Source organism: Artemia franciscana, chromosome 3, assembly GCF_032884065.1.
Source record: "Artemia franciscana chromosome 3, ASM3288406v1, whole genome shotgun sequence".
Classification (NCBI taxonomy): Eukaryota; Metazoa; Arthropoda; class Branchiopoda; order Anostraca; family Artemiidae; genus Artemia; species Artemia franciscana.
The window spans coordinates 3,013,481-3,035,972 of record NC_088865.1 but is presented as its reverse complement, the minus strand read 5'-3'; the positions used below and the strand labels follow the sequence as shown (position 1 = coordinate 3,035,972).

Here is a 22,492-nt window from a genome sequence, read left to right as displayed (position 1 = left end):
GCAGTAATCGTAGTATTAGTGGTAGCATTAGTAGTAGTACGCACATAGTGCCATTTGGTTAGTTCAAGATCGGCCTCAACACGCCCTGAAAGTTTCAACTTAATAATCAAAGCTGTTCCTGTAATATTGCTGGTACACCCTTTTAACAATCTTAATATTTGTTTCAATAGAAGTAGCAGTTGGCTAGGCAGTAGTAGTAGTAAAATGGTAATAGGATTACTAGTAACGTGCACATATTGCCTTTTGGCCGATTGATTTTCCCTAAAGCATTCACTGAAAGTTCCAACTTAATACCCTAAGCAATTCCTTAAGGAACGTATTTTTGACAACCTGCATGCAAATGGTACGTTTTGATTTAATTCCGCTTTTCCCTCAAAACTTCTTCAAATTTTCTCCTCGATATCCTTAGCCTTAGTAGCAAAATTTTTGAGAGATGGAAAATTCTGATTGCATTTCAAATTTAATGTAGAAATTGGCATCAAAACCCCATATTATGATTAAATAAATAGATAATTTCAATAAAAACTGTGATAAGTAGATGAAAGTAAGTCCCCATCCTCCCTAACTGGCTGGGCAAATTTACAGTATTCCCTAGTAATGCAAAATTTCGATTACATTTCGGAAGAGAAAACAAATTTATGTTAGAGCCACATGTTTTAATTATACAGCTAAAATGATTTAACTGGTAGAAGAAAGCAAAGACACCCCACCCCACTACCCCTCCCCCAACAGGTCGTGCAAACTTATAGCATTCTATTCCCTGTCACAGTTTTCTTTCCTTTTTTATATTTACTCCGCACCTCTGAAGCTCAAATTCCTCGAACGCAACTCGTTCTAGTCTCCTTATACATATATGTACATTATACAGTCTACATATATATATATATATATATATATATAAATATATATATATATATATATATATATATATATATATATATATATATATATATATATATATATATATATATATATATGTATGCCATATAAGATCTATGTCAAATATATGAATATTTCGCACCCTGCTTTGATATCTTTTGTTATCAACAGAAAATTATTTGCTTTTTTCCCAAAACATCGGAGCCACGAGAATAGTTTTTAGTACGAAATATTAAACAAAAGGTCACTGAAAAGGTAAGTTCCATTAAAAGCCCGTTAAGACACATAGAGAAACCGATCGGTACGAAATGAAGTGCTCAAACGACGCGTACAAGATTTTACAGCACAGATAACGCGTACATGTGCGCTTTCGCAGAAAAATTTGAACCATGCCAGGCATCCCCCTTCCTCTTCTTCGCTTTATATAGAGCATGACCCGTATCGTGCAAAAACTGGTGGTTTTGAACAATAATCACCAAATATCGAACTTTCGTGTGCTTAACAATTGACATGATTTTTACTTTCTTTTTAATTTTAAAATTAATTAATTAATCTATTCATTAAAATTGATTAATTTTAAGATTTTTGATTTTAATTGCTTGCTTATCTTTGCTCGACAACACACGGAAAACCTCGGGAAAATTTTCCCCATCGGGAAAAATAATTACAAAAAATTCCTAGCTTCAAAACCGATGGGTGCTTTGGGAAAAAACGATCTCAGAATGACGTTATGCAAGGCCCAAAGGTGCGGAGGGTAGCAACAAAAAGCTCTCAAAGTTGACCTCTGAAGCTCGGTTCTCTCAAATAGAGCTTATACTACCCTATATATCATAGACATCCTACCCTGTTTCGATATCTTTATCTATTAAAAGAACTAGTTTTGTAAACTTACCAGTTTTTGATTACAGAGCTTTTTGTCCCCCGGAAACGGGTTGAGTGAGATGGACTTGTAGGCAATAGTCCGTTTCAAAGTAGGGCGACATATTGAAAAGTGGATCAAACGTTGCATCATAGTCTTCGAAGTAAGTGCAAGCCGACTCAATGAAATCACTAGGATTGAAACAAAAATGATTTTAAATTACAGAAATTGTTTCTTAATAGGAGCTTCTAGGGTTTTGATGGAGAGTAAGAGGGGGGTGGACAATCAGCCCCTAGATTTTTTTTTGTCTCCCTCCCTTAGATTAAAAAAAAAATATGTATTTTTTTTTGGTATTTTTATTTATTTCATTTTTTTTAATGAAGGTACAAAAAAGTCAATTTCAGAAATTAGGTGGAAGGGAAATTTTGTTGCTCTACAATTTTTTTAATGAAAATCCCCAAAATAAGGTGTGTCATTTTTATTTAGAAGAGGGCAAAACAATTTCTAGGGGGCAATTATCACCCATCTCCAACTCCCCCGTAAATCACAGCCATTCTAAAAAGATAAAAATAGAAAGCCAATTCAACCTTTTCACCGTTGCTTTTTATATTGTCCTGTAGACTTTTGTCTATATTTCTTTATTCTTCTTTCTGAAGCGAGGACGACTGGGAAGAGGTATCGGCCTAAATATTTGCATTTTCCTGTTTTTCACTGGCTATGATTTACCTTATTTTTCTTTTTTGTTATGTTTTATCGTTTCTAAGAAGAATCTGGCGACGAAAAAAATATTTTTTTTTTAATAACATGTGCTTTTTAGCACCGTAATGGGTTGAAAAATAACTTAAAGCATTCAGTAAAAAATTCCGACAAAATAAAAGCACAGAAAACAAAGGAAAAAAAAGAACAAAAGAGAAAAACAGTTTAGAGCGTGATTGTAAAGTATTTTTAATTCAACAAAGAATTCATCGAGGCGTTTTTTTTCTCTTCTTTCAAGAATGCAAATTATAATCAATGTTGTTTAATATATACCTGTATTTATGAAATTTAGTATGTATGTGAATATACGGCAAATTAAGGTATATATATATATATATATATATATATATATATATATATATATATATATATATATATATATATATATATATAGTACCAGGAACCCGGCAGCTTTGCCACCGGGTCCCGGCATGTGGCAGGGTTCTATATATATGTATTCTCATTGGCACTTGTCTTCTAACCGCAGACGTGAGCCTCTTCTTTATGTCATGACGGCAACACAGGTTCGTTACGACCATCCTGGGAAAAATATGAATTCTTCCTTAAAATCCTGACCTATTTAGATCGTTCTTGTGACCTCAAATGTCAATGATGTAATATATATTTTAATTATTAATCGCTTAAATAATTAAAACAAAGAAATATCACTCTAACAATAAGATGTTTTGTTGGTAGTTGGCACTTCGTTATATGCTCTTCGTTCATTTGCAGGTGGTCGCAGAACTTTCAAGCTACGTTGTCTTTTCACACGAGAAAATGCAACATAAAACATTCCATAATTAAAAACTGGAGTACTAAGGTCAACACCAACAAATTCAAAAGTTTGCTTTTGCGTCTTATGTATAGTCACGGCAGATACGGTTCGAAGTGGAAATTGATGTCTATGAACAGTACATCCAAGTTGACCTTTACTAGAGTCCACTGTAACTCGGGATATGTGGACTTCTTTTCCTGATTTTTCCCCAGTAATTATATTCGCCTTAATTATGTCGTTACATAATTCAGTAACAACAAGGCGGGTCCCATTACACATCCATTATGAAATATAAGTTACACGAAAGCATAACTATCGTATTTTTCTTTATTTTTAAGTCATGCGGTGGTAAATCTGCTGTTTCAATTGAATTGAGGAATTCTGGCGTAAATTCAATTCCTCCTTTTTCTTTATCTTTTACAGAAACGTAACTTTTATACGATTTGTATTTTCCTGGAAGGCGGTCGACAGTTTTCGCATTTATTATACTAACTTTTTTGTTGCTTGAAGCTAAAATAACTCGATCCTTCATTAAATGGAGATTTTGCTTAGACAAAGATTCTCTAAATACTTCTTCAATTAAATTGCCAATGGAAATTATGTCTTCTGGTAATTCAATTTCATTAGGTTCATTTTTAAGATGATTTCCATTTCCCAGTTGGAGGATGTACTTTGCAGATGCTTCCTGTTCAGGACCGACCCACATATTTTCTCAAAGGAAACATGTTTAAAATTCTTCCAAAGATGACTCTTTTTATTGATAAATCGAGCGTTTCACTGGGGTTGCTTCGAGGCTGAACTGGTAAACACTGTCGGAAATCACCTCCAGCAACTAAAATTTTCCCACCAAATGGCAAGTTTGGATTTGCAATGGACCGCAACAACTGATCCATATTTTGTAAGCCATACTTGGGAAGCATTGGTGTTTCGTCAAGTAGGAAAACATCTACTCGAGCTAATTCTAACCTCAGCTTGAACAGAAACAGAATCTGAAGAAAGTGGAACTTTCAAGCCGAACGTGTTGTATGTTGTTAGTCCAAATGGCAATAAAGTTGCTGCTATTCCTTTATAAGCCATACATTTTACTTTGTAATTTTTTCATACAGAATGTGGTACAAGGTCTTATAAAGAAATATTTTACCGGTACCGCCTGGACCATCTATAAAAAGACATTTTTTCCCAACAAAATTAGGATCATAGACAGCATGAATATTGGCAACAATTTCAAGCTGTTTTCCTTGCAGAAGCCGATGCATACTATCTCCAGTAACAGCTGACTCACTAGAATTTAGATATTCTAAGTTTTAGACATTTCTATTGGTCCCAATGTTGTCCATGTCATATCGTTCCAACCAAAAATAAAATTTCAATCCTCTATTCCCATCGTATTTAACTTGGATGCAGTAGTAGGATATGCAAACTTTATTGCAAGATCTGCAGATAAATTACTTCGTCTTACATGCTGAATGAAAGTAAAGAATTCATCGAAGCGTTTTTTTTCTTCTTTCAAGAATGCGAATTATAATCTATGTTGTTTAATTAGCTGTTTAAACAGAACCTGTATTTCTGAAATTTAGTATGTGTGTGGATATGAGGAGAATTAATATATATTTGTGTAATATATATATATATATATATATATATATATATATATATATATATATATATATATATATATATATATATATATATATATATATATATATATATATGTATATATATATATATATATATATATATATATATATATATATATATATATATATATATATATATATATATATATATATATATATATATATCACCAGGAGCCCAGCGGTCTTCCGAACGCAGTCTGCTGCAATTGAACCTCAATTGGACAATGTGAACCTCTTATTGATGTCATAGCACCCCAATTGGTTTTATACAACAACCCTGGGAAAAATATGAATTATTCCCTAAAGTTGTGACCTATTTAAATCTATTTTGTGGCCATAAATGTTAACATGTTAGTTTTAAGAAGAAAAAAAAAACTATGTAGAAAGTTAGTCTTTGATTTTTCTTGATTAAATCTAAATGGCCCTGGTTAATTTTGTTTTCAGAGACAGACTTAAGAAAGGAGATTACGATACAGCAAAGTGGCGATGTGTGCCATTTTTCAATTAAACCGACAATCTTGGCTAAAAGAAGGCCAAAATACTATCGGGTATAAACTCCGAGATAGCCATTCGATTTATAATTAATCTAACATTTAATATAGACAGATGACTAAAGTTACGTTGCTAGGGCAGGGTGTAGACATACAGGAGCTTAGGAAGAACTTAGGCTTAAGTTTAGAAACTTAGGCTTAAGTTTAGCCTAAGTTTCATCCTCTTTACTAAAATAGGATCTTAACTATAAGTCAAAATATCTTGAGATCTAACATGAGATTTCCAGAATATAACAGAACTTTTAATTGGCTTTTTCTGGATAATAAAATAGCTAAGGTTAATTAAATACATAACACATAGGCTAAATTAAAAATTAAAATGCCCACAAATATACCTATTACGGTTTTTCGACAATACCGGTTTTTATCTTCAGCCCAGCGGAAAGCAAAAACAAAGAAAAACAAGAAAAAAAATGAATGCAACTTTTACTTCAATAAATTTTCAATTTTTCTATATACCTACAAATATACCTATTACGGTTTTTCGAAAATACCGGGTTTTATAGCAGCCCAGCGGAAACAAAAAACAAAGAAAAACAAGAAAAAAATTAATGCAACTATTACTTCAATTAATTTTCACATTTACTTCAGAATTTTGTTGGCTAAACCTAGACGGTGTTCATAAAATTTTATTTGCAGACACAAAAAGAAGTTTCCTCTCTTGTAAGTTTCCCATAAACTGATGGAAACAGTTCACAAAACCGTGGATATGCCGATAACGATAAGAAAGAAGAATTAACAGAAACCATTCTTTATACTTTACCGGCCGACTGACAAGACTGGGGAGTTAAATGGTTGTCACCAAAGCTAAGGAAGAAAAGAAGACAAGTAAACAGACAGAACTTCTTACGATACGTTGATTTAATGGTTTCTTATGGATCAGTATAATTTTGCTCAAGTGAGGGTTCTTAAACGCCTCAATATTTGCTCCCCAATGCAATTAAGCCCTCCAAACAAATATTTTTGCATACTAGCCTGGATAGGTCGTATTACATTTCTAATTTAAGAAACTTTTCTTGATAAAGCAAAATGTGAAAGAAATACACTCATGCGTCGCCGTTCTTTTATTTTGAGAGAAGGAAATCAAGAACATACTTTTTTGCATGGGCCTACAGTCATATCCTTGGCCTAGAACCATATTAAATTCCCAGTTTTGGAAGCTTTGCTTCATATGGCAGCATGTGAAATAAAAACAAAAATTACTTTTTATTAAACGTGTCTTTAATCTTAAAAAAGAAAAAAAAAGATTGTCTCGGCTTAGACCCTTCTCTGAAGTCTAAAAACTCGGATGATTTTCCCAATATTTTCTATAACTGTCATATATTGCTTCACATCTTTCAATTCTTTTGAATTTCAGCCCCCTCCCCCCCCCCATCTCCTTCAAACAAATTCCTGCCAATCAACCACAGGTTACTTTTGATACGGTAAAAAGATAAATATACATGAGCATAGGAACTTGCCACCAGGGAATCTTAGACTCAACACCAACAGCGATTTTCTTTATTTAGTAAATTTCTCCGTATATGTCTTTCCAGGCCTGAACGTACTCAATTTTTTGGAAATCCAAGGAAAAACGTAGTTTTCATTTACCTCCTCCCTATAACATCCGCATTACTTTTTCAGAAAGGGGGGGGGGGATAATTTGCTTGTTTTTCCAAAATAGTATAGCTATTTGCTTTAGTTAAAACATGTTATATATTGCATTTTTCATATTCCTGAGGAGAGGGACAGTGGTCATCGCGGTCTTTTCTTGCCAACATAGCTAAGGCTTCAAAAATAATGTATAAAAAAAGCCACTTTTAAAATAAGCACTTTTATAAAACCAGCAGATGCTAAAATGATACATATAACTTTTTTAACTTACAGTCCATTTTCAGGAATACCTGTTCAGCAACTTCTGGAGGTAAGGCATCAAAATAGCCCAAGGGTCCGTCGACATTTAGCTTGGCGCGTTTTGCTCTTTCTTTGTTTTGGATGCGCTTCGAGCGACGGCTCTTTGTGTTCGTGTGTTTGGTGGCATCAGAAAGACGAGTGTAGCTTGAGTTACTCCTGAAATACGTAAATAAAATAATTTGAGAAAATCTCATATTTTCGAAATTCTACAGGCGAGTGATATTTTATTTAAGCTTTAGTGGGAACAGCTTTAGGTCAAAGTTAAGAAAACACTTGTAGACTTTACAGCGTGGCTTCATTTGTGCATAGAGGACATAAGGCATGTTTGACAGTCTTTGACCTGGAGATGCTGAAATATCTTTTTCAAAAAAAGACGAGAGAGACAGAGAAAAAAAAACAAAAACAAAAAAACAAACAATCTATGACTTAAAGAGGGAAGAAGGCACTGTTTTAATAAGTTTAAATTAAAGTAAGTAAACAAGTATTCGTAAGAAAAAGCAAGTAAGTAATCGGATTAAAAGTAAAAAAAAGTAAGAAAGCAATCGGATTAAAAGTAAAAGTAAATAAAAGTAAGAAAGTAATCGGATTAAAAGTAAAAGTAAGTAGGTAATGGGATTAACGACGCTTCTTGACTACTAAGGTCCCTGTGTAGGCCCTGCAGTGTGTTACTATAGCCGGGATCGACCTCTGGGTCCCGTTTTGCCAAGCTGAGGTCAAAACCACTGCGCCATCACAGGATGAATTCATTAATTTTCTAAGTTGGATGTAGGATCTGAAAAGTGATGAAAGTGCTATCTACAAGATTAATCGGTTAACAGTGCTTCTTTTCTTCCTTTATCACTATACAAAATTGTTGTTTAAAACTATTAATAATTATTGCCTCGGGTCCTTGACCAGCTTTTAATTTTATTAATTAGTTTTAATCTAAGAAGGAAATTTAAAGAAATTTTAATTTAATTAATTTTATATGTTTAAATAAAGTGCTTCAATAGCACTATTACTATACTATGACTCACCACAGAATCGAGCCACTCGAGACTAACACAGCTGGGTCCGCTCCTTCTAGAATAATTTTTAAAGTAGGATATGAAAAGTGCCATCTACAAGATTAATCGGTTGACAATGCTTTTCTTCTTCCTTTATCACTATTTAAATTGTTGTTTAAAACTATTAATAATTATTGTCTCGGGTCCTTGACCAGCTTTTAATTTTATACGCTTAAATAAAGCGCTGTAATGCCACTATTACTATATTATGACTCACCACAGAATCGAGCCTCTCGAGACCAACACAGCTGGGTCCGCTCCTTCTTCACCCCCAAATAATTCAAAGCTTACACCTAACCTCATCCCTTAGAGTTCTAATTTTCTTTAAATTCTTTCGTATGACATCTTTCTACCCCTTTCAGGGTTGAGCTGCCTTTCGTTTGGCACCAGATGGGTCGCCAAAAGCTACGGTCTTTGGTAATCTAAAATTTTTCATCCATACAATGTTAACTAGCCATCTCCAGCTTCCGATGAATTGCAAATTCCCCTTAAATCCTTTCTTGTGACCTCTCCCCCCCCCCCAGTATAAAACATTTTTGATTTTAGGAAAATGTCACCCTTTTTTAAAGTTTTTGTGTGTCCCCCGGTGCATAAAAACATTCACATTTAATAAAGATTTTTGAAAAATGAAAGAAAAATAAATACTAATTGATCAAACGCATTTTGCTCTCTGGAGTGGAATTTGGTTCTCTTTGAGTCACGTTTCTCTTTTCAGAAAAAAGACAGAAGTTGCAATATGTCGTCTTTTACTCCGTTTATAAAACAATATATCAAAAATCCCTCAGGAGACAAAAAAAAAAGAACAGACCTGAGTTATGTGGTGGTCGAGTTGTTTGGGGGTTGATTTTAAGGAAGTTAAGTTAAGTGGTATTTGAGTTCAGGGCGGTTGAGTTGTTTATTAGTTGAATTTAAGGTAATTGAGTTCAGGGTGGTTGAGCTGTTCAGCGGTGGAGTTACGATGGTTGCGTTATATGGGAGCCCATTTTTACCTTTCAGGCAGAGTTCTAAAAGGTAAGATCGAACCGCATTTTCAGTAAGAGCAAAAAGAGAGTGAGGGGGAAACAAAAAAGAGCAATGAAAAGAAAGGGTGCATAATCAGATAAAAAAGGGAAAAAAAGGACAAAGAACGGCCCCTACAGAACATATCCCCATAATTAGCCAAGGTAATTAAATCATGGAGGGGTTTTTTGGATACATATACCAATTATAAAGTGTTCTCGGTCGCTACGAAGCCGCTTTCAGTCTTGTGGGCAGCCTTGTGGTGGTCTAGCAACCTTTGCAAACTCATGTTTTCCTTCATCTATTTTTTATTCAGCATGTGAAATTTTAGCAATTAGAATCCAGAATTTGGTTGTGCTAAACATTTATCTGCCACAGAACTATCGTGACAACCGATCTGAGAGACTTTTAGCCATTAGTGCTACTCGTTAATCTAAATACTTGCTAGAAATAAAATAGCAGGGTTTATGCTGTAACGCGACTGGTGACTTCAATTGTGATCTAACCGACCCACTTAATTCTTATGGTGATTTTGATCGCCCAAGTATTATTTTCGGTCTTTTCAGTGATGGTTATGTAGTTGCATCGAAGAATGAGAGTTTTAGTTACGTCCATTATTCGGGTAATTAGTACAATAGTTAGCACATCTAACTTAGGCCATGTTTGTCCTACTTCGTCCGTAACTATCGCGAAAGTTGTTGTTAGTGAATCCAATTTTGCGTCAGATCATTTTCCTTTGTCTTTTAGTGCTCAGATCGGTGATTGTAGCCCGTCTTCTAACCGGCTTCCGAAAAAGCAATATGTATTTTATGCTAATGATTGGGACAGGGCGTCTCCAGATAATTTCCAGAATGCGTTTTGTGTGCTGTTTGATTTGTTGATGCAGAGTTCAAGAAAGAACATGCGTGATTCTCGAGTTAGGCTCAACATTTATTGTAGTGAGCTCACTCATACCCTTGCTCTTGCAGAAAAATAGGCAGTACCTATTAGGCAAGTAAAAGTTGGAACTGAAGAGCCCGGTTGGTCAACTAATTATGCTTTGCGAAATGCTTGCTTTCCTGCTAAATTTTGGCTTTCAGTTTGGATTGTATCGGATAAACCGCGCGATGGGTGGCTGCGAAAACTATATATATATATATATATATATATATATATATATATATATATATATATATATATATATATATATATATATATATATATATATATATATATATATATATATATATACATACATATATATATATATATATATATATATATATATATATATATATATATATATATATATATATATATATATATATATATATATACTAAACGCCAGTTTCCAAAGCAGCTTTCTCTGCTCCGGAGTTCAATTATTTCGTCTTGTTCGGAAGAAGTTCGGTCTCGGCCAAATAAGATGTGGTCCAGTCTTGTAAAAGATATGCCAAGTCAAATATATATATAGTTTTCGCAGCCACCCATCGCGCGGTTTATCCGATACAATCCAAACTGAAAGCCAAAATTTAGCAGGAAAGCAAGCATTTATATATATATATATATATATATATATATATATATATATATATATATATATATATATATATACATATATATATATATATATATATATATATATATATATATATATATATATATATATATATATATATATATATATATATATATATATATATATATATATACTAAACGCCAGTTTCCAAAGCAGCTTTCTCTGCTCCGGAGTTCAATTATTTCGTCTTGTTCGGAAGAAGTTCGGTCTCGGCCAAATAAGATGTGGTCCAGTCTTGTAAAAGATATGCCAAGTCAAATACCATCTCGTATACAACTTTCCACATGGGTTGAGCATTATAAAAAAGAATTTTCTGCTCCAGATCCATGTCTGCAAAATAGTTATAAAGTAAAAATCCGAGTTTTTTTTTTTTGAAAATGCTTCTAGTCCGAGACTGATTATTACAAAGAGCCTGATTATTTCTGCAACTGGTAAATTGAAGAAGAAAAGTGTAGTGGATTTGATGGGATTTCTGCACAGAATCTGTCGCTGTGTGGCGAACAGTTTATGGAACACTTAGTCCTCCTTTACCAAATGATATTTGATCTGGGATTTGTCCCTGATTCTTTCTCAATTGGATGTTTGACTCCTATCCCCAAGAAGAATAAACCTGCTTCTGAGTGTTCGTCTTTTCGCCCAGTAATGGTTGCAACTTTATTTTGTAAATTTTCGAGAATTTGATAATTGAATAGTTGCGAACTAAATTCACAGTTTATGCCCAACAGTTAGGTTTTTAGTCTCGCCTTGGGTGTGGTCATGCCCTGTCTGCTTTGGTATCTGCTTTAATTGATGCAGAAAAACACGGTGAAAGTATTGCTTTAGCTGCCCATGATGTAACACGTGCATTGATTCACTGCTCCAAGAGGGGATTATATTTGATTTGGGTTTGACCGCTGCATCCTAGCCCCGCTGGCTGACATGTATGAAAATCTGAAAGCGGAACTTAGGCTCCCTCTACTAGAGTACACCAGTCTCTTATATGATTTTGTGTTTCTCCACACGGAAATCCCCTTCTCCCAGTAAAGAACGGGGTAAGATAAGGTGCTATCTCGTCACCGACAGCATTTAATAACAGTATTGTAAGGGCACAATCAAAGTCACTTATGACTTATATTCTGAGAGGCATTGATGTGTCTTTGATTGGTTATGCGGATGATGTACTGAACCTGGGCCGGTCTCTGCGTGGGCTAGAAGCAAATTTTATCAAGTTACAGCAAGAATATGCCCATATTGGACTCCATCTTAATGCTGATTAGTCTGAAGCACTGCAATTTAACTCGAAATCTGATGCTGGTCGTTGCGTCACACGTGGTTATTCTATTGTTGGGCTCGCGGATGATATTGTATATCTGGGCCTCCCTATTGGACAATCGATACTAGAGACGCGACAGTTACTGCTTTTTCATTTTCAGAATTACGACTTATAGCTGTATAGTGAAAATAAGCGGAAGTTTGATCGTCGTCTGTTCGCCCAGGTGTACAATACTTTGGTTTTGCCTCACTATTTGTACCTTAGCCCATTTTTATGGCTACAGATAAACTGAAATTGCGTTCACTGTACAACAAGCATGCAAAGTTTTTGCTGCGTTCACCAATGTGGACAAGCAATGGGTATGTTACGCGCCAGTACAGTGTTACAAACCCTGAAGAAGCGATTCTGTCGCAAATTGACCAATATAATTCGTCTTTCAAGATCCACCCATGGACCAATGTTGTACAGCAGTAGTCGACATCTGTTTCTGATCGTTGTATTTTTGTTTTGTTTGTGTTAGATGAATTAGTATCTTGTGTATATATATATATATATATATATATATATATATATATATATATATATATATATATATATATATATATATATATATATATATATACACTATACACTGTCATAAGCTAACGCAATATCAATAGAATAGTCCAAGGCAGAGCAGGTTGTGATTAATAATGCTTCTATTGAGTACAAATTACTACATAATCTAAATTCACTCCTAAGCTATAATTTTGAGACTTGAGTGGCAAAATACCCCCATTAGTGCAAAATTTTACCATAAACCCTGTGACCTTCATGGGGAAGCTAAAATTTCAATATCTGGTTCAACCAATTTGCAAAATTGACGATGATTTGTCCTAAACATGGACAGTCAAAGATTTTTCATGAAAAAATCAGTAGTAAGAACATTGTGTGAATTGTTGGTGAATATCAATTGAACTCAGCGGGATCCAAACTTGACAATTGCAAAGAGGACCTTGCAAGAGATAATTACAAAAAAGGACCTTACAAAGAGGCACTTATAGATCCCGTGAGAGTTGCATATCTTATCTTTGGATACCGAAATACTGTCAATAATTTCGAATTACAAAACCCAATTTTTGTCATTAAGAAAAATTATCAGGCACTAATTTAGTTTTCATTGAAAGGTCAGAGCTAAGAGCTTTCAATGAAGGAGTTAATTGATTCGAGAAAGATTCCAAGCTGCAGAATAGCCAATTTTCATATCCCTTTCACTTTGACCAAACAACTCACAGGTTAGGCTCTATGGCAAAGGTTGCGTCGCCCAAATACACGTTTGCAAATCACAAAATTTGCATATGGTGGAATTTCCGCAGCTCAGTTCAAGATTTGAATTTCAACGTTAGACTTCACGAGAATCAAGTATCCCCCTTAAATTCTGCACTTGCAATTAGAAAGTTCACAATGTTTTTTTTTGTATTTCGTTGACCAAGACCATGTTGCCAGGGTGAGATGTGTAAAGGCTAAGATTGCCATGATAAATGTGAAAAACTGAACATTAAAAATGTTTAGTTCTGATTATTTAGGGGCAGAAGTCAGTAGAAAGATTTTCCCTTAGCTTGAAAAGCCCTCCCCGTACTTACGTGGAAATTTACTTTGAAGGGTAAACTTAAACAAGGACCCTAATTGGACGAGATTTAAAAGGCATAGACCTTTTAAATTATTATACAATAAACAACTTAGGTATAGGCCTGTACAGACTTTCTGCCTAGTAAAATTTAGGCAAGTCTTAGTATGTTAAGCATTTTATGGCAGAAGACCCAAAAGGACCCCTTCCCAAGTCTCCACCATCAGCGCTTTCCCTAAAAACACGATACAAAGCCCAAAAGTAGCCCCAGCCTCTAGGAAATTTCCCAGGGAAACAAGTATTACAAGAAGTTTTTCTGCCAAAATTTAAACTGGAATGTTTATATATTTTCTAATTTTTTAAAGTGCCCTTATTCTAAAAGACGGGCATTTCCCCCGCACCACAACTTCTGGCGTCCATAGTGATCACACAACTGATACAGCGAGAGGGGGACAGGAGGGGGTGAATCTAATTAGATTTAGCGATTTGAGTCCCTTAGCCCAATGAAAGAATAAATTTGCTCTAAAATTTAACACTAGTCTAGACCCCTCAAAGTTTCAAAATAGCCTAGAGTTTATTTTTCTTTTCTACTCCCTACCTTGGTTCAAAAGCCCCGCACTTGTCAACACTAGTATACCCCTCCTCCCCCTTCGCTATAATTGAAGGAAAGAATTAAAACAAATACCTTGTAATTCTGGCAGTGGAGGGGGTCCTTTCCACGATAGCATCATTTATTGGTATGGCTGCATTTTCCCGAGGAATGAGGTCTTCAGCATTGGTAATGTGTGCAAATGATGCCAAAGTCTTTAATAAAACTGAATCCCTAGGAAATTCCATTTAATTAACTAAAAACACAAATTATGTACACTTTCCTTGTTGGGTTCTCAAAGCCGAAAATGGAACTGAATTCCAAAATCAAAGCCTCCGGGCGGTAAAACATTTCGGAATTTTAGCCACCTGTGATTGGTTGATTTTTTCTCATAAATTGTTTCATGATATATTATTTCAAATACCATTTTTGTCAAGCCGAAATAGCTCAGTTGGGAGAGCGTTAGACTGAAGATCTAAAGGTCCCTGGTTCGATCCCGGGTTTCGGCATATTTTTTTACAATGTTTTCGTATCTTTTTTAAAAAAGTGCTTTTATATCTTTTTGTGTTGTGTCATAGACTATTACAATTAAGTGGTTTTTAACAATAAATAGTATCAAAACAGTAGAAATAAATCAAATTAAAAAAAACAGATTCAAGTTAAATACAGCACTTGATTTGCGTATAATACGCAAGTACCACACACCAATCGGTAGAGAATATAGTAAACATTAGTGAAAAATACGGCTTTAACACAATAACCAAAAATTACTTATAATAGCAGAGAATTTTTATGTTCATTAGATTATACTGTTTTTAGATGCTGCAAATAGAAATCCATCTTGGTTCAAGTGCATGATGTTTCATTTCACTAGCCAGCAATAAACTATCGCAAGAACCACCGTAGGCTCATGTCCAGCTGCCACAAGGCAGGCGCAAGGACTTTTGTAGTCAAAAAGCGGTATTATCCTCTCAGCCTTTTGTACAAAAATTGGCCAATGTACAGAATAACAAAGCGAGACCCAAAAGCGAGCCTCTATGTAGTGAGCCTCGAAAGGAAACAGCCTCAAATTGGCCGATTTTTTTTACAAAAATTGGCCAATGTACAGAATACCAAAGCGAGACCCAAAAGCGAGCCTTTATGTAGTGAGCCTCGAAATGAAACAGCCTCAAATTGGCCGATTTTTTTTTACAAAAATCGGCCAATGTACAGAATACCATAGCGAGACCCAAAAGGGAGCCTCTATGTAGTGAGCCTCAAAAGGTACATTGGCCAATTTTTGTATAAAAATTGGCCAATATACAGAATACCAAAGGGAGACCCAAAAGTGAGCCTCAATAGGAAACAGCCTCAAAAGGTGTATTGGCCAATTTTTGCACAAAAATTGGCCAATGTACAGAATCCCAAAGCGAGACCTAAAAGCGAGCCTCTATGTAGTGACCCTCAAAAGGAGACAGCCTCAAAAGGTACATTGGCCAATTTTTTTTACAAAAATCGGCCAATGTACAGAATACCAAAGCGAGACCCAAAAGGGAGCCTCTATGTAGTGAGCCTCAAAAGGTACATTGCCCAATTTTTGTATAAAAATTGGCCAATATACAGAATACCAACGGGAGACCCAAAAGTGAGCCTCTATGTAGTGAGCCTCAAAAGGAAACAGCCTCAAAAGGTGTATTGGCCAATTTTTGTATAAAAATTGGTCAATGTACAGAATACCAAAGCGAGACCCAAAAGCGAGCCTCTATGTAGTGACCCTCAAAAGGAGACAGCCTCAAAAGGTACATTGGCCAATTTTTGTACAAAATTGGCCAATGTACAGAATACCAAAGCGAGACCCAAAAGGGAGCCTCTATGTACTGAGCCTCAAAAGGTACATTGGCAAATTTTTGTATAAAAATTGGCCAATACACAGAATACCAAAGGGAGACCCAAAAATGAGCCTCTATGTAGTGAGCCTCAAAAGGAAAATTGGCCAATGTACAGAATACCAAAGCGAGACCCAAAAGCGAGCCTCTATATAGTGAGCCTCAAAAGGAGACAGCCTCAAAAGGTACATTGGCCAATTTTTGTACAAAAATTGGTCAATTTACAGAATACCAAAGCGAGCCTCTATGTAGTGAGCCTAAAAAGGAAACTAATGTTGATCTATCAGTAAAGAGAGAGTACTTTACTTAACGTTTATGTTCTCTACGCAACATAAGATTTTCCGACAAGCCTACAACTCTAAGACTACAACTCCGTCAAAAGGGCAAAATCCTTATATCATTGGATTCCTCAGTTTCAGATCTATTCATTAACAGATCTAGCTTATAAAATTTATTTTTCTTAAAAAATTATCTTTTTCTTAGAGAACGATAGAAACAAATCCTAAGTATTTGCAGATGACTAAGTTTTGTGTTTCACGTTTACTTTTTACTTTTGAATAGGCAACACCTCAACTCTTTTTTTCTACGGTTTTGGTTATTGCACTTTTGATTTCTGCTCTCTTGATTCCGAAGGGTATAAAGATATATGCAAATAATTTTGTTCTTAATTACAATTCTGTATTTTGTAGTATTAGACTTTTTTCACAAAAGAAGTTTTTCAAAGGAAAGTTAAGAGCTACATTAAATCAAAGACGAGCAGAAATAAATTCAAACATTTATGGAAGCGTAAAACAATCTTAACTCACAATCAATAAATAAATTAAACCAAAAACGAACACACATTACAAAAAACTATCAGGTCAAATTTCAAATTGTCATTACTTTTCATTTTTTGTATGTTTTGCTTTTTTTGTGTGTATTTAATTGTTTGTACTCCACATTTTAAAACTTTTATAGTGTTGTTGTGGGTAAGAAATAAACTATTACTATTATTATTAAACGAACAGAAACTACCACAAACAGGAGAAGGGTTAACGCTCACTATGTCTTCTAAAGGCCATGACGTCATTCGCATTTTACTGAAAACATTTTTTATGCAGATCCATATGTTTTATTTGTCACAATATTCGCAAAAAAGAGAGGAAACCTTCAGAATAACCAAGAGGAACGTAGATTGACAGTTTGATATATATTGATATTCATTCCTGAAAGTATCACGAATTTTGAACTTAATAACGTTACAGAAGAGAAATCGTTTAAATGTATTTTGTTTTGCTGTTTTCGCTTCTGCTTTGTTTCGTTTTTTAACTTTCGACTTTTTCTAACTTTTTTCCAATGCTTTTCGACTTTCTCCCTATTCTATTTTAAAAAATTTTGTGCCATCCTTTGAGCTTTACAAGGCCGTTTGGACATAGCTACTCAAAGGGTGGTACCTGGACAAGCTAAGCTGGAAATAATAGGTTCTTAAGCTTTACTCATTTGAGTCAGGAGTGGGCGCTGTAGTTAATTTTTCCGCGGGCACCACCAAACCTAGGAACGGCTCTGGGTATATAAAAGGTTTATATTTTCTCTGAAATATGTATTTTTGTGAAAAGCCTACAGCCGTAATTTATACCCACAGCAGAATGTACTCATGACACTAAATTTATTACAGTCCGATCCATTGATTCACCTGAATTATGAAAACGCTTAGAACTTTTCTAGCAGGATTGCCAGATGCAGCCCTGGGGTGCCACATAGTACAGTGCTGCTACTGAACTTATCATAACAGCTAATTGAGCAATTCCAAGTAGTATTAGGCGAAATTTGCATGCTTAGCGAAAACTTCGAGTAGCACACACATGAAACCATGTTTTCCAAAAAAAATAGCACCTTCTAAGCAAGGGCATGTGGCAACCATGTTTTCTAGAGGATTATCTAAACTTGCTTGTAAATAGGGAAATTTCCCTATTTTCGCAAGATTTTGACATTTTAACGTGTATTATGACCATTAAGTCTCTTTACAATTTGTTTTATTCGCCGAGGACGTTATTAGAAAGTAAATGAGTAAGTAATGGGATTAGCGTCGCTTCTTGACTACTAAAGTTTCGCGTCAACCCCGCGGTGTGTCGCTACAGCCGGATTCAAAGATCTAGGTCCCGCATTACCAAGCTAAGTTCAAACACACTGCGCCATCCCAAGAATTAAGGGGAAGCTGTGTTTTTAGAAAGCCAGTACTCCCGTGGGGCAACTTTATTTATATATGTTACTGTGAATGTCCGAAACCTGGTTAATGTCGACATTCACCGGTGAATGTTTGAAACTCATTTATCTCTACTTGGATTCAATTAGCTTTGCGAGTCAGCTTTTTCAATCTTATGCAAGCTATGATAGTAAAAGTTATTGTTAGGTTAGATTATGTTAGTTTAGGTTATGTTAAGTTGAATTAGGTTCGGTTAAATTTGGTTCTAAATTTCAGAGGGGTTATAAACCTATTTTAAGCTAACCTGAACCAACCTAACCTCGTCTAACCTAAACTGTCATCATCAATACTTGCATTAAATTGAAATAGTTGACTGGCAACGCTGACTATATCCAAGGAGAAAAAAGGTATTTCGGACATTCACCGGTGAATGTCAACATTAACCAAGCTAACATATACATATAGCCAGCGCTATCTACGATTGTCATGAATAAAAAAACTTGACAAATATTTTTACAGTTCGCCCCAAATTTGTCTATACCTTTTCTTTTTGCTGTTTATGCATCCTTTTATTGAATTTAACTTCAAATAACTACAAAGATTTATCCAAATTAGTAATAATCATGATTGTTATGATATTTGGTTATAAACACTACGATGATTCTAATTCATCAGACATTTGGAAAAAGTATTTAAAATTTAAAGCCCCTTTAAATTACAATTCAAAACCTTCCTATGTACTGTAAACGGAAATAGTGTATTTTTAACAAGACCAATATATTTTGGCCTAGCCTCTTTAAAACTAATCTCTTTTTTAACTACCAAAATCAGGGTTCTAGTCAAAAACTTTAGACTGACACAACCCTAAAATATAGTGAATTATTAATATTTTAGGGCATATACCACTTCAAACTTTAAAACATGAATTTACGGATCTTTTTTGGTAACAATGACAAAGAGGGTGCAACCAGGATTTATTTTTCTGGGGGGGGGGGTTGTAATAAAAAAAACATTAAAAACTGGTATATATGCATTGTTGTTAGTCTGCGTTTTTACCAGTAAGACAAAAATTTGGAGGAAGGGAGGTCAAACCCCGGAGCCCTCCCTGGATATGGCCTAGAAAATGACGTTATTTACTTCTCAGTTAGCAGAAAAATTTTACTTAGTTTCCCTTCTATTACATTTATTAAAAAGCAATCGGAAAATATATTTAAACTAATCAGCAAATTTATATAAAATCACGGAAAACTTATACGGAGGAAGGAGAAACAACCTTTTAAGGGATTGCACAATTTAAGACATGAATATGTCAGCACCTAAGTAGGAGAGAGTGGTTAAATACGGCTACTGAGCTTACCTCTTCACATACATTTTCTAGAGGATTATCTAAACTTGCTTGTAAATAGGGAAATTTCCCTAAACAGTAGGTTAATAAGGTGACTTGTCTCTGGGTTCACGTCACGAACATCCTTCTTTAACAATTTCTGATGTATTTCCGATTCCCGATGTATTTCCGATTCCGATGTACATGGTTACAGAGGAGAATCCCATTTTATCCGGGAACATGGCCAGGGTACCATTCAGACACTCAAACCTGTCAATGGAAATAAATTTTGCCGTGGAATCTCAACAAGGGTGCCAAGAAGAGTTTCTTTTCTATGTGAGCCTTTGTTCATCCTTCTCAAACAGATGGCGACGTATCTGCAAATAATACAGTCTTCTATTATTTCTATTTAACTATTTAAATTTAGATTCCCAAAATACCTATTGTAAGAGAAGAGTGAATGAATTATAATCATGGGTGCAACGGTAGCTGCAATCGAGTCAAAAATGCTATTTATAACTGATTCAGGGATGGTAACTATTATCTCGATTAGTCTTGACAGCAAAATGTTGATTCAAAACAAAAATTTATGGGAATTTCAAAGAATAACCTAAACCCAAGATAGCATCCATGGAGGTTACAGAGATTGACCCCCCCCCCCTCCACCGAAAAAAAATCACCTGATTTGTAAAAACGTAACAAAAATGAATATAAGCAAATTTCTGATGTGATTTTTTAAGTTTTCTGTACCGTCTCCCCCCGAAAAAAAAAAATCTTGGACACACCCTAGCTGAAACCCTACAAATAGTGTTGGATCGAAGCAAAAAATACACCATTGAAATCACCATAGCCAAAAAGCCTAAATAGGATACTCATAATAGTAATAATTCGTTTCTTACCAGTCAATTTAACAAAAGTTGAAAAGGAATGACGGAGTACATCGAGAAAACGAAACATGTTAATAAAAGACAGAGAACACAACACCAATGCTTCGACTATCCGATTTATGGCCACGGATCCGAGCTTTGCAAGGGATTTCATCTATTGCTGTTGTGCAGCACAGCAAAATGTGCTCATTTTTCACTTTTTTCACAAGTGGAAGTTCTGTGCCCAGGCCTTGATACGCACAACACTGTACAAAGATATAAATATAAAGCTTCAAAACAGTCATAGCCTTTTTTCACACGAGAAGAGATTCAGAGGAAATTATAGGAGATACTAGGATATTCAGAGCTTAATCCTTAGTCAGAACTTGAAGGAAAATATTATGCTTCTACGTCTGTTGAATTTTTTAAACTTTATCTCTTAAGCACACTTCATAGAAGTGAACAATTTTATGAAGGCTTTTTGGTGCTCTGAAAGATTCACGAATATGCACCGAATATCAAACCTCCGACCTCCAAAGAATGCACCTTTTATCTATTTCAAGTGATGCCATAACTGTAGAAGAATGAATTACAATTGAACGAAAAATTGAATTAAAATGAATGAAAATTATAATAATAACAATAATATAATTTAAACCGTGAATTAAACAAAAGTTGAAAGGTTATGACGCTTTACGGCGAGAAAGAAAAATGTTAATAATAGACAAAAAACACAACACTAAAACTTGGAACAATCAGAGGATTGTACAAATCGAGTCAGCGTCATTTCTATTCGTAACCTTTTCGATATTTGGTGACTTTATTGTTGATTTACAGGTTAATATTTGTAGTGGAAATTTGTAAATGTGTGGTAAATTCGGTTTACAGTAGATTCAAATGCGGTGTTGTTTTGAGCCAACATTTATGGAGCAAAAATCTGTCAAAACTGGCCCTACACTAGTGAATCATCAATATGTAATGTACTGTTGTTTCACATTCCTTCCGGTATTGTATGCTAGTTGACATACGGATAAAATGCGGTCTCTGATTGGTCACCCAAAAATCACCCATCAATCAGAGTCAAATTGACGTTCTTATGGATTTTCAGTAAACTAGTGTAATATGGATACATAGCCAATGTGAACCAGCCTAATTTCTACTGGCCGTCTCTTCTTCGACGTCGGTGCTGGCTACGTAACTATCAATATTATTTCATGCACTCAAGATGCTTTTTTTACAAACTTCAGAAGACAATCTTTTGTCTTCTGACGAATTTTCTGACAATTTTTTTTTTTTTCTTTCTTTTTTTTTTTGGGCGAGGAGATAAGTAGTGCTGCTGATATCATCTAGAATAAATTCTAGTCAATTATATTTTTCAATATAATTTTTTTTTGATTTTCTAGGTTTTAAATTTTATAGTATATTTATGGAATACTATATTTATATATAGTATATAACATATGGTAACACTGTATAGTATGTAAATAAATAATATACTATCCAATAGGTAGTATAACTATAAAATATACTATTATAGTTTACTGTATAGTTTATTTATAGTAGTTCAATATTTCATTGGTATATTTTTTAAATTTTATAGTTAGACGGCATGTAAGAACAAATTTTAAATGCAATGTTTCAGCATATATTTACCTCTAGAAGACTATTTATAGACCCAGTAGTCTAACGGTGAAACATTTCCTAGAAATGGCAAAATACCTCAATAATAATTTCAAATTTGGGACGGAAAATTCTGGTGAATTTTCCGTCCCATGAAATATATTGATGTTTCAGAATGAAGATACATTGATGTTCATGTTTTACCGGTAAATACGTAACTTGAGTCAGATGAGTC

General features: G+C 34.6%; 1 protein-coding gene and 1 non-coding gene across 4 annotated transcripts in view; one reads left to right on the top strand and one right to left on the bottom strand.

Annotated features, from left to right (window-relative positions):
• Window positions 1–22,492, bottom strand: part of LOC136024752 (uncharacterized) — a 93,300-nt gene that overhangs the window by 49,255 nt on the left and 21,553 nt on the right. For all 3 annotated transcript variants that reach the window (XM_065700200.1, XM_065700197.1, XM_065700199.1), the window contains 4 exons: window positions 19,805–20,148; window positions 14,497–14,634; window positions 7,322–7,506; window positions 1,772–1,929 (listed from right to left, as the gene is read on the bottom strand). In XM_065700200.1, the coding sequence (XP_065556272.1) occupies window positions 1,772–1,929; window positions 7,322–7,506; window positions 14,497–14,634; window positions 19,805–19,818 (495 nt within the window). In that variant the 5' untranslated portion in view covers window positions 19,819–20,148. The remainder of the gene's footprint in view (window positions 1–1,771; window positions 1,930–7,321; window positions 7,507–14,496; window positions 14,635–19,804; window positions 20,149–22,492) is intronic.
• On the top strand, window positions 14,837–14,909 carry Trnaf-gaa (transfer RNA phenylalanine (anticodon GAA)). Its single transcript has one exon. It is a non-coding gene; the product is annotated as a tRNA-Phe (tRNA).